We start from the raw sequence: 13,753 nt of genomic DNA on the forward strand, positions 1-13,753 counted from the left end.
AACAAAAAATACATCAAAACGATGAAAGGAACATGCAAAGCAAATCACTAAAAGGATAACTGAAAAGCACCAATCAGGGAAAGGGTATAAGAAAATATCTAAGGTGTTGAATATAACAATACAATCTAGTCCATTATAAAGAAATTAAGAAAATATGGCACAACTGAATCTGTGTAGAACAGGGTGTCCTCAAGAACTGAGTAATTGGACGAGAATGGCACTGTCGAGAAAGAGATGACCCATGACAACTCTGAAGGTATTACTGTCTTCCATTTGGCACATGACAGCAATTGCCCAGGTGCTTCACAACTCTGGGCTGAATAGGAGAATGGCAAATCGAAAGACACTGTTGAAACAAAGTCACATTAAATCGTGATTACAGTTTTCCTGAAGACATGTAAGGTGACTCTGAGACTAAGTAGATGAAGATTTTATGGTCAGATGAGACCTAAATTGTTGTTTTTTGCTTCAATGCTAAGCCATTTGCTTGTCTCATGTACACCGAACATCATCCTGAGAACACCATCCCTACTGTGAAGCATGCTATCATGCTATAGGGAAGCTTTGCTTCTTCAGGGCCTGGAAGACCTATGAAGATAGAAGGCAAAATGGATGCAGCAAAGTACAGGGAAATCCTGGAGGAAAACCTGCTGCAGTCTGCAGATACCAGGGATTTATCTTCTAGCAGGACATTGACCCAAAACATACAGCCAAAAACACACTTAAAGACAAAAAAGTCAATGTTCTCGAGTGGCCCAGTCAAAGCCTGGGCGTCAGTCCAATTGAGAATCTATGGCAGGAATTGAAAATTGCTCCAGGAAATGAAAATCATTAATGGTCCTCATTCAGCTTGAGGGAGCTTGAGCAACTTGTGCAAGGACAAATGGGCAAAGATTTTGATGTCCAGATGTGTAAAGCTGGTAGAGACTTAGAGTAAACCAGAAGTCTCATGGCTGTAATTGCTGTCAGAGGTGCCTCTACCAAATGTTGACCCAAAGGGAGTGAATACTTAGACAATTAGTTATTTCCTTTTTTTAATTTAGGAGGATCTGAAGAATTTTGTTTTTATTTTGACATTTTAGAACATTTTGAATCGAACGATGTTTGGTTTAGGAAACATTTGGATTACTTCTCAGAATGACTGAGTAGATACAGTATGTCAAGGAATCCCAAAGAGGAGATGTATTTACTTTGACTTTTTTATTTCTGTTAATAGTTATGGGATGACCTTGCATAGTTATGTGTGTTGTGATTTTTGTGAACACAAAAATTTGGCTATTTTTTAGCAGTGAAAGACAAAATGTATTATTCTCAAATTAGACTCTAGAGAGTAAATTAGAGTTGTTTCAATCAGGGCCTTTAATCCCAATTTCACCCACGTAACATTGTGAAGTATTACAAGATTGGTGAATGTTACAAATGATTTATTTTTTCTTCCCACAGAGTTATTGTTATTCCCTCTGTGTATTCCATGTCTTACAGCACCTTCCGAATACAGAGTGTTCTCCAACGCAACATCGCAGTCTGTTCAGCTCTGTGGACCTCAGGAAAACCAAAGTCTAGTCCTGCAGGGCCTGCAGTAAAAAATAGTAGTTTAGGAAACAAAACAGCCACTCAACCCTGAGCTGTTTTTCCTCCTGAAATCGATAGAGTCAGGAAGATTTGTGAACTGAATGCTGGGTGAGAGGCAGTCAATCATGGCCTGACAAGCAATGCACCAAAAAACTTTGAATCAGCTTCAAAGCAGCATCTCCCCCTTTTGCCATACTGTGCTCCTATCACAACCCTCCATTATGAGGGTATAATAAACACACTTCCTGCTGTAATGCAATTTTAACCTTCCTGATGCCAAGCAGCTGAGGGGCAGCACAGAGGATGTGAAAATCCAATAGCTTCAGTGTTCATAGGTGATGAAACTTATCAACAGGTTTTCTCTCCTCACTGGGGATGACTCCCATTCTCTTGACAGAAACCAGAACAGGGGTCTATTTGATTCTGCCTAACATCAGAGTGAAACATCTGAAAATTAGACTGCATGTCTGAATGTGCTCTAGCTGTTAGACGCTGAAGGACGAACCCTCAGTCCCAATGAATGTTGAAACAATACAGATTTTGTTCAATCAAAAGTCCCCTCTTCAACATTTTTGTAAAATAAACTGAGTAGAATCTCAGAACATACAGAACATAACCAACCAGAGTTGTAATTAAGTGATTGGATAAGCTCAAAGAAACTTGTTGTTGCACACTTTAGCATGTATTGCCATTCTACAGTATGTGCAATGTAGAATAGCACCAAACAATGTTTTGCATTGATTAATGCTAATAAACTTGAATAATTAACAAATTGGATTACAATATGTCTACGGTTTTGATGGAAGAAGGAATCTTCATTCTGTTGCGTATGTGATTGCTGAACCTGGATAAAAAATAAGTGTTTAATATTACAAACATCATTGCTACATGTAATCTAATTTAGAACCAAACTCCAGGCTGCCTACTGCAATAATCATTCTCAAAGGAAGTATTGAGTGGTGTTCTTGAGAATGGTATTAGACTTTTCATGAATGAATTATCCACACATGAAGACTACAAGAGTGTATTTTAATCTGGCCCAGCCAAGATGATGAGACATTTTTAAATTACATTTTTTGCAAAATAAAAGATAAAGGTATTCAGCGTTTTTACACCATGAACTTTTTAAATGCATTGTGTAGACAGGACTTTGCTTTATCTTTCCATTAAAACAGTGTTGACTATGTTATCAACCAGGATTCATGGCCCTGAAATACAGTATGTACATTACTCAAAGAAAAGACTTTGAACACGGGCCACCTATCAGTTAATACAACAACCTCAGGTTTAATCCAGGAGCTCTCATACTAATATAGCATGTTTCCATTAAGCCATCTGAATCTGATAATCTGGAATCAGAAATAGCATTTGGTTTTTCTCCTTGGCTGAGCAAATGCACTCCATAGCACATCTTCTGCCGTCAAGCACATATAAAGAGATGTTAGATGTCTGATAATTCGAAAAGAGAAAAATCTCACCCAGTGAGTGAATAAATTGACGGGAGGAAATCCAGACATTTTCCGATGCATTTATGAGGAAACAGGTTTGAAATCTGTAGCCTTTTGGGTAATGAGGAATATTTAAAGTAAATGAAGCCATCTAAGCACAAATAAAACACCTCGATTTTCATTAGCAGTATTGATAAAAAAACAACACACGTATGCTCAAAAAATATAAAATAAACACAACATGCAGAGACACAGAGGAGTAAGCTTGATTGAGTTAGATGCAGGCAGTCCCTAAGCAACACACAGAACCATGAGCTCAAGGCTATGCTGAAACAACACACCAGCAGGTCAAGGCCTCTCCACAGCACACCACTCTTGCACAGTCCACACCAGCCACACACACGGTGTAGTGAGTCTCAGGAACCCTGGTACCTCCTGTTGACTGGAGGATTAAGAAAGCCCCCATGACTGGAGTGACCCCATGATCCCCAGGCAGTGCATTTCCTCCAGAACCAGGAGGCATGCTGTGAGTGAAAATACATACTGTGCAGGAGTGCAGCCTGATAGACGAGTTTTATGCACCAGCACAGATAGGTCTGATGTTATTATAGACTTAACAGAATAGCAACAATTCCCAATCCACACACCACAAGACCTGCAGAGCTGGAGGTGCATGAACAGCGCTGAAACTCTTCAACTGTTTATTCTGAAGTTGATTCCATTCCACAAACAGTCTACCCTTTTCTTTCCAGTTCTTTTCAGAAGAAAAATGTAACAGTTCTTTAGGAACGGTTGAAGACCTGTGGTCCTTAAGGGGTTATGGTCCCTCATTAACCAATAAGTGCTTGTAAGATTGTAATGTTATGAAAACATGCTTTAAAGTTAATGGGCCCACCACAGTTATAAATACATATGCAAGTGATTTTATGTTAAACTTATATATTTGTGATTCTGCAAAAAAATACAAAGTTTCAGCAGTGAACAAAAATGTGTCTTAGTTGAGGGAACTTGAAACTTGACTGTGTATTTCTTGGGTTGGAGTGAACACTAGCATCAAGAAACCACTGTGACCCTAAAAGACATTTGATCACTGCATCCAGAGAAGGAGGTCTAGATTTTCAGTTAGTGTACCTCTGCCCTCAGGGTGCTAGTAGCTTGTCTCATTACCATAAAAGATATACAGTAGTATGTCTTCTGCAGGTCTGTACACAGTCCAGCTGAAGCAATGTGTGTTGGGGAAGTGGTATGTTTTTGTGCCCAGTGTATATGGAATTCGACTGTATGTCCTGAAGTACCTGGCTGTGCCACAGGGTAGAGCAGGGATACGATTAACCAGCAGTGTTAATTGGAGCCCAGTCTGGAGAAAGCTTAATCTATTGTTGAGGTGCAACTGAAGGCCAGGTTGACTCCCTCACTTTACAGTACTCACCACAGTGAACACTTCAGTCCCTCTACACTGCCTGCGGGAGCAACAACCCATTCTCCTTCTTCCGAGTCTGATGTTCAGGCCCTCTGTAATGACTGCAGGAGAAATAACTCATTCTCCTTCGTGCAAGTCTGAAGCTGCTGCAAGCAAACAGCCTGCTCCTTCGCATGGCAGCAATGCCACTCCCTTGCACTGCCACCCATGTATCAGACCAGAGCATACTCTATCCGCTGCTTCTCATCAGTGAACACAGGCTTCAGCTGAGCCAACAAAGGACCCCCAAACACAGAAGAGTTTGTGCAGTCTTTATTACGTTCTACATCTCGCCTCAAGGAGAGTGGGCCTGACAGGGAACAAAGATCATTTCAGCAGAACACAAGAGACCACGCTGCAGTCTGATGCATTTGTCACTGTCCCGCCAGCTGCAATGTTTTAAAGTGCATTTCTGATTGACTTCTTTTCTTCTTACAACCTCCTAGTTTATAACGAAATCACTCTATAATACATTTTACAACTTAGTAGCAATTATTATAATTAGTATATATTTATAATTATATGTAACAGTATATTCTCAGTTTTTCTTACAGTATTGCACAAATTATACAACAGGAAGATACATGAGAATGCAGCAGTACAGGTTTGTCAGTCTGAAATACTTAATAAGGAAAAACAAAAAGCTTTCACAAAAAAAACGAATCATTTCATTCTGCAATACAGCATCCAGTCAGGAGAATGATGATTTATAACCTATTAAAGGATCGTCAGTCATCTTTGACATTCCTGGCTGTAAACAAAGTGTTTTATCGCACACAGTGTATGGAGGAAATGATTGTGGGAAGAGTGGAGTAATGCACGCACACAATAAAGACCATTCAGTCCTATTGCATATACAGTATAGGCTGAGATACTGAGCTTTTTGAAAAAGCTTAATGTCAAACCTGTTAAGTATGCAGCAGTCAAATCAGACCTCAGTATTGCGAATCACAACAATATAAATATAATTGGATCCTAGGAATATATTCTGCCACTTCAAGCTGCATTCTTTAAAAATCCCTCACTCCCATCTGACCATAGAGGCAAAGTGCTTTTACTTCTGTTTCTCTGGACTTATATAACATGGTTACCTGGTGAGACCCAGCAATAACAGTGTGGGTAACAGACTGAGGGGGAACTTGACTGCAGCCACACTCTGGGTCGGAAAGTGAGAGTAAACCAGTACTGTGAACTTCAAATGAGCGAATGTGAATACACTGGGTCAGGGGAAAACACTTCTGTAAAAGTGAAAGCTCAATAAGTATGTTTTAGTAAGTTTAAATTTAAAACTTAAATTTTATTTAAATTCAAAGCTGTTTGGAAAGACAAAACAGAACAGATTGTCATAAGTGCTCCATCATTTAGATACAAAGATCTGCTTTAATGGTATGGAAAATGCTGGAAGAATGAGATGATGCCAAAAAGAGGCAGGTGGTTCTCTGACCACGTTAGGCATGGTGAGAGGGACTTGCTACGGGTGAAGACAGCTGAACACTCCTGCCCTAGAGGGCCTCTCCTCTAGCAAGCACACACTCGCTCACTCACTCAAGCAGCCTTGGGGGTTAAGAGACAGACTGGACAGATTGATTCAGTCTCTTCTTGAAAGGCAGCAATGAGGGGGGCTCCTGCTGTCACTCACAGCTACAGGAATAGCGGGGGTGCCTGTCTACTCCCTTAGCCGCCTTAAAATCAATGTTCTCTTATTGACGCTCATCCTGGCATATTGAACAGAGGCCTGGAGACAATAGACCCCCTCTCGTTTTGCGCTCAATCAGTATTAATGAAGGTGTTCGAGTTGTGAAAAAGATGGCACCAAAAAGCGAGTCCAAAAAGTTTACTTCAGTGGTTGTGCAGGGAGCAGCCGAAGACCACATTTTCATTCTCTCTCCATGTTTCTGGAAATGCTGTGATATGTATTTCCTTCAAGGCCTAGGAAGCGGCACTGCACAGGGACAAAGACCGCCACAGGCAGAAGAACAGAATACAGCAACTAGGCTGCCGCTTCAAAAGGAAACGAAACCTGTTTTTTCTGTGTAGCTGTCAACTTCCATCTCACAGACCATGCTCCTGTACTCCTCTACAAGCAAGCACACTGACAGACCTGGGCATAAGAAGGATCTTTCTTTCCAGCTGTAGAACTGCGCACAGAAGCTCCTTCGAATATTGCAGACAAGGAGTCAATATCTGCAAAAGCCTTGTGAAAAAAAAAATCCCCAGTCACTATCCCATTTCTATAGCCCTGACAACAATTGAATTTCACTACCAGCTGTGTTTCAACATGCAACTGCAATGCGATAGATTTATATATCAGCTAATAAAAATACCCAACAATAGAAGCTGAATCTTCAGAGTAGATTACAAATTGATACTCCTTCAGCTGAACCTCATATTCAAAACAAGATAGAGAGCTTCGTCTCTCTGAAAACGAACAAATTACATTGAAATCTCCTATGTTATCCTCTCCTCTCCTGATACTGATGGAAAAAGACTTTATATAAAGAATCTTCCCTAAGTAAAAAAACATGCATCTTGGATCATACTGTTCTAATGCCTTCTACATTGGAATGACAAGCGGTGGACAAAAACTCTCTCTCTGTTCTTCCTTAAGAACACTGTGTTACACAGCCACATTCCCCACACTAAAAGGGTATGCTTAATCTTAAACACACCTACAAGCCCCGTTAAACACAGCACAATACACTAAGCTTCTCCTTACAGCAAAAGAAAAACTAGTTTGGGGATTTTAAGAGAACTTCTATATTTTAAAAGACTTTTTTCAAATGGAAAACACTTTTATTCAACTAATAAATCAGTTCATTAAAAAATAACATCTCTAATGCAGGCGTAAGATACTGTACAATCGAAAGAAAAAATAAATCAAATCATGAAACGAAAATGGTATTCAGTTCGAAAACAACAGAAACCCCAGGAAATATCTGGTAGGCTAAAAGAAACACAATTCTGTGCACCCTCAGTTCCTCTCAGTGTTGCCAACACAGTGAACAGTCCTTCTGTACCTTACCATCATTAACAACTTGCTTTACACAGCCTTTAACAGTAGCGGGAATACTGGTAACCCTAGCATTTATGACCTTATAAAACTCTACATAGACATTTGACTTTGTAACCCAAACAAGGGCATCACAGACCAGAAATGGACAAGGACTGAAAATATTCAGACTTCTTAAAGTTTTTAAATACATTGCTGCATCTTATCGGCAATATACTTCAAAAGTATTTTCTAACCAAATTCAGAATGGGTTTTCTGTACTGTGCCTGCAGGCAGTAGGGGCTGTCAGTAGCACTCTGCAGATATGAGTTTGAGAAAGACGACCAGGAGCTGAGATATGGAGATAGGTTTGGGGTGTCTGCACACCTGGAGGGCTAAAGGGCCTACAGGTTTGAGCTCCAAATTAAACTAAGTTTCAGAGTTCTGTTTTTTTTTTTGCTCAGCTAGACATTTTAAAATAACATCTCAAGGTCTTTTACAGCTGCTGATTTCAAATGTGTGCCGTATTAAAGGATGAGTCACTTTTAAATCATTCAGATCCAGAGGGACGCTGGATTTGTCAATTAGGCCAATGTGAGGTAATGGGTGGAAAGACAGCACAAAGACACTCCTGTCCTCTAGGAGATTAATAAGACGGTCCTAAAGACCAAGAGAAATGAAGCTGCAGCACAAGGCCTCTCCTTCACACAGAAAGGAGCTTGAGAGGAGGCAACCAGGGCAGTAACATCCCTCTTCTCCAGTGGAAATGAGAAAAAAGTCTTTCATCTGTGAGTCAGTTCCTGTTCTAGTTTCAGGTACAGCTAAACTACATTAACTATTTCAAGTGGGATTTTATATAAATAACAGGTTGTTGATGTAAACTCCCGGCAAATTTATAAACACCGTTAAACAAGAGCTCCTTATACAGTCAAGGATTAAAGTATATGTCTGTCAGACTGTGCAGCGTGAAACAGGTGGGATTTATAGATGCTGTAAAATGCCATATGCATTTAATACTTTTAAACAGCCTTTAAAAATGTTCCTCCTGATAAGTGGATTCAAGTTAATCATGCAAACAGTTTGAAGTGGACGTCTGATGGTTGTAAAAAGCAAATATGAACTGTCCTGCCTCTTTATGAGGAGATTTGCCCAATTTAATTGGACAGGCTCATCTGATCTGTCTGACTGCCTGCCATCTCTCAAAAATACACTTTACTGACACAGGGGAAGTACAAAATTCTACACAGTTTGCTGGGTTTTTAAAATTAAACAAACTCAAAAATACTGCATTCTGTTAAAAGTACTGGAGCCCATTCCTCCCAATTCTTAACACATGAAGCGTTGCAGTGTGTGCAGCACTGACTCTTTTTAATACAATGCTAAAAGATGCTTGCCCTAGAGAAAATGACTTTTCCAGTGCACACAAAAGTTCTGCATGCCAGTATTATGGATCCATGCAATATGGTAGGATGTCTCACCCCCCCTCCACACACACACAGACACACACAAAATGCTTCCCCAAATATCTCCCAAATGCAAGGCAGCTGTGTTATGTATGTTTTTTGTTAACTTTATCAACTGAGAACTTATAGCATTATTTCAATATTATATTAAACTAAAGGTTAGTAATAAATTAAAGTATTAAATCACTTGAGCTGTTTTTTAGACTGGACATATAAACGTCTTGCTGTGTGCTGTATATTTCAATCCTGGACATGCATAAACAACCACAGCGGCAGCCCTACAAAACCTACAGAGCCCTGTCCCATTAAAATGAGCAATATGAGAGATAATAGCTGTAAGAAGACATCAAGCACCAAATAAAACAGGTACAAGCACAGACTTATAGAGCAGAGCTTGGACTTGTGCCTTGTGGACTGAGCCTGATGCAAGACGCTGATGTTTATACCAGTGACAATAGGCATCATGTGTAAACTGTTGCTGGAGGTACTCATTCAAAGGAGGCAGGGCTTATTAATGCATAGTACGGTTCTAAGATTTGGTCACTCTTCTCTGCCTTCTACGCAATCTATGTAAATGACTCAGGCTTGCAGGGCATGTTATTTTTTGTTCTCTTTTGTTGAAGAGAGCATGGCTGGATTAAAACAAGCTGCTCTGCACATGACTGACAAATGCTGCTGACCCAGGCTCTGGAAAAACACACACTGTGCTCATAATCCCTGACATGTACATCACCCGATTTCTGGCACCAGCCCTCATCCGTGATTACGCTAACACGCTTATCTGAAGACAGCACAAAATAGCGCATGTAAAGTAGTGAATCACAAGGTCAGCCATCATTAGGTCTATACGGTCCATGTTAGCCTGCAGAGAAATGCATTATAAGCGTTGTTATTTACAATGTACACTATGACACTTGCTCAGCACATTTATTCTCTGCTGACCACTGTAGTAAAAATAGCAATATTGGTAACATTCCTCTGAGGGCTCTCATCCAGTAGTGCATAAAAAGGGAAAGGAAATGCCTTAATTTGGGGAAGATGGGAAGCCTAAAAAGAGTGTGAGCCTGACAACTTCCATGAAGAGATGTCACTCAAACTGCTGTGCTTACACAGAGCCTAACCTCAGCGGTTCTCATAAATAAAAAGTCAACAAGAACAGCACTGTTACCTGGAGGGAACAGTATGGTACTCTGCAGATCTGTTCACAGAAAAAAGGACATTTTGCCAGATATTAGAGGAAAATTTCAGGATTAAATGCACCAGGCCAGGATAGCGGTTAACAGGTAAGCATTTTCCGAGCTGTGCAGCCCCAGTGTGCTGAACATCTAATAACACCACAGCTGCTACAAAGATCTCAGTTTATAATAACATGTCTTAATAAAACACTAGCTGTATTTGGGGGCTACATCATCCACAACTTCTTACAAGTTTCACAACATTAAATGAGCAACTGCTTACTTCCATTGAAAAACTGTTTCTTGGAATAGTACAAGAAGTTCTAAATAATGTTACCAAAATGTATTTTTCCCCAACACATTTGTGATGCCTGCTCCTTTCTGAAGTCAAAAAGTCAGTCAGAATACCGTGCAAGTTTTTCTTCCGAACACAGCTGCGGTTAACACAATTTATTTACAGTTCAATGGTTCCTACAAGGACTGTGGAAAGTTAAACATTTCAGAGGAAATAAGAGAAGAATTCACTCTTGAATATACTAGGTCTAAAACCACTTGACTAAATCTTGCTTAACCTTTGAGATGCCATATCGATTGTGACACACACTGAATCTGTCTGCGGCTGTCAAGACCTAGTCATTAAGCAAACGGTTTGTTACGTTAAGATTTTCACCCCAGAACAATCAAAAAGCACCCTTCATTCTATCAAGGAACAGGACTACCCTTTAGTTTCAGAGCTTATGCAAGCAAACGCCAATATGCCAGACTGCTACATCTTGGAACTTTTTTTGAAACAATATACAAGATAAAGCTCCAAGTCCATAAAAATGTGAATCTCATACGTCACACACTAACCCCCATAGGAAGCAAGCAGACTTCAGTACATTCAGCAGGACATTCAGCAGGGATGAGGAAGCCACAGAGAGGAACATATTGAACTGTATTTCTGTTTTATGGCAGATAAGCTGTACTCTGTAGGGGAGAAACTGACAGAGAAACTACCAGGCACTGAACATGGAGGGAAGTTCTTGTTTCTGCAAGGAGATGTTACTTATTTAGTTTCTTCCTCATAGTTATGTTTAATCTACTGCAGTTTAAAAGGAAAATGACAATAAATGAAAACTTCTAAGACTGAGGTTTCAGCCCCAGGAGTGCGAACACAGGCAGCCAGACCTCACCCCGGAATGGCCTGCAGGCCTGGGAGTCAGTGGCCCTCCTCTTTTTGTGCATCGTCAAGGAAGTCAGTGAATCTTTGGCTTGGGGAGACGGGAGTGATTGGTGGGAAGCAGGTCCCTTGCTTTGAGAACGCCTTTCTCCTGGTCCTGCTGTGCTGCGATGTCTCTGCGCCCCAGGGGCCTGGAGTGGCCAATGGCCTGTGCTGCGCTTAAAGCCTGGGTGCCCTGGGAAGGAGGTGGGTGCTGTTTCACTTTCAGGTTCGCTGAAGAGTATGGTGCCAGCAGTCTGGAGGTGGCCTTGCTTCCTTCCTGCAGACTGCCTGCAGTCCCACACATACCCTCTTGCGGAAGGGCAGGGACGGACACTCTGGTGTAAAAGCGAGGCGGCTGCAGGATTCGTGGGGGTCCGTTGCCATGGATTCTCTGTGGAGCAGAAGCAGTAGTTGTCAAAGGCCCTCTAGGGGGGCCCGGGAGCAGGGCTGTCCCTGTGGGCCCAGGCTTAGCAGCAGAAGACATAGCACTGCTGACTTTGAGCCGTGTACTCAGGACCGGGCTGTGCTCGTCTGGGTCAGGTGCTGGGGCTGGTAGGTCTACAGCAGTGGCAGCAGCGGGATTGATGGTATCAGCAGAAGCATCTGGGCCGGAGTGAGAAGAAGGCTGCTCCTCAGCCCCGGCAGGCTCAGCACGGTCACTGTGGTCCTCTGTGGGGGCTGTTTTTGCTAGTCTTCCCTGGGCGAGGAGCTCGGTGCGGTAGCGGCTGGAAGGCTGTAGTATTTGAGGCTGGGAAAAGGAAAAAAAAAAACATTTCAGGGTTGAGTTGTTTAACATTTTACTCCTTCAATGCCAAAGCCTGGTTGTGGTAAAATGAATGCAAGGGAGTCAGTATCAGGTGTAACTGCTGCCTGCTTGGACACATATAGTCAGCCCCTCTAAACTCATCAACTTCAGAAAGCCAATCTTTCTGATGTGGTAAAAAATGCCCTGTCCTCACAAGACCATCTGGACCCTGAACATCCCACAGCCTTCCACAGCCAAAGTTGAGCACTCCTGTTGTAACTGAACAGACCTCTCACTAACTTAATTAAATTAAACTACAGGTGTGCTAATTACATGTGAAAAACCTGCTTGATTGTGCCTTCCCAGGACCAGTTTTGGTCACACCAGATATATATTATTTTACTGCTGCATCTCTTTACAACAGATGCAGCTGGGGGAGCACACACCAGCAGCACACCACTGTTGCCCCACTTTAGAAAACAGCATCGCCAATTACCAAAAGGTTAATCCCAACAGTGAGGCCCTTAAGTTAACCCAGGCCCTTATTAACATTTAGAGTTTGCTTGTTAAGTAAAAAGATATGGCCATTTTTTGACCTCTAACACTTATGACTGTCTGTTAAATTCACAAAGGCTGTGAAACTCAAAGGGAATAATTCTTTCAGATTCTTCTATTCTTATGCAAAAAAAAAACACAGGTCCTCTACACCAGAGCTGTGGTCATAATGTGCAGAGTCTATAATTCCTTTGCACACTGACTGGAAGGCAATAACTTTGGGTCTGCTTGCATGCACTGCTCCATTTCACACTTTTTCTCAATGAGGGATTCCTTCTGTTGTGATTATTTCAGTCTCTTCTGAAGCTGAAATGAGATGGATATACCCTTAATAAAGTACATTTGATGTTAAAGCAGACAGCAAACCAAAAAAACATAAGATGCAAAAAAGAAAAATAAATACACATATATTACATAAATCCGGACAAACAAAACTGATGTTCTGTGCCTTCTAAATGAGGCGCGTGCAGTATACAGAGTACAACTCCAATCAATATTTATAAACCACAGTTGCTTGAGGCACTGCATACAAAGTTGCCAACCTAAAATTGAGATAACTTTGCTGGCTGGGTACACACCAGCCTTGTGCTCCAGCTTCTTGGACCAGCTGAACAGTACAACAGCGTGAACAAAAAGAATAGTTTATCATTTGCACAGTTCTCTCCTTGCACAATAGAAAAAAAGGAGTTGTTTGCTACTGGACCTCAGCAAATGATTTGGTTCCTCAGAACCAGTACACAGCGCCTTAAGCCACCCAGATGCTAGAACATCTAAAGGCTAGAGGAGGGGGTTATAAAGATCAACAGTGCGGTTATTTCATTTGTACGAATTACCCGTGCCAACGCAGCTGGGGCCCAACATGAACACATTTATTCTTTCTCTGGAGTGCTACACTATGGGCAGATATGTCAGCATAAAACAGCACCGACAACACAGAGGATCAGTAGATAAGATCCTACAACCAGCAGCCACAGCAAATGAGAAACAGTAGTAAGGTATTAACCCCTGCCCTCCCCAAAACTAATGATCTGCTGACATAAGTTTGCTTTTACCCCTCATCCATGGTGGGGAAATAATCATTACCTTAAAAAATCTGCTGAAATGTCAATCACACGTGAGAAGTGCTCATGGTGCTCACAGGAT

The 13,753-nt window shown here is 41.3% G+C and overlaps 1 protein-coding gene across 7 annotated transcripts in view; it reads right to left on the reverse strand.

The window, feature by feature from the left end:
• LOC102697420 (serine-rich coiled-coil domain-containing protein 2) overlaps nt 1-13,753 on the reverse strand; it is a 98,174-nt gene that overhangs the window by 12,001 nt on the left and 72,420 nt on the right. For 3 of the 7 annotated variants that reach the window (XM_015346719.2, XM_015346720.2, XM_015346721.2), the window contains exon 10: nt 4,737-12,058. In XM_015346719.2, coding sequence (XP_015202205.2) covers nt 11,345-12,058 — 714 coding nt within the window. In that variant the 3' untranslated portion in view covers nt 4,737-11,344. Of the gene's footprint in view, nt 1-1,360; nt 1,575-4,736; nt 12,059-13,753 lie in introns of those variants that run through there. The other 4 variants (XR_001478383.2, XR_001478384.2, XM_015346725.2 and 1 more) reach the window with 4 other exon arrangements.

Source organism: Lepisosteus oculatus, chromosome 4, assembly GCF_040954835.1.
Source record: "Lepisosteus oculatus isolate fLepOcu1 chromosome 4, fLepOcu1.hap2, whole genome shotgun sequence".
In the NCBI taxonomy this organism is placed as follows: Eukaryota; Metazoa; Chordata; class Actinopteri; order Semionotiformes; family Lepisosteidae; genus Lepisosteus; species Lepisosteus oculatus.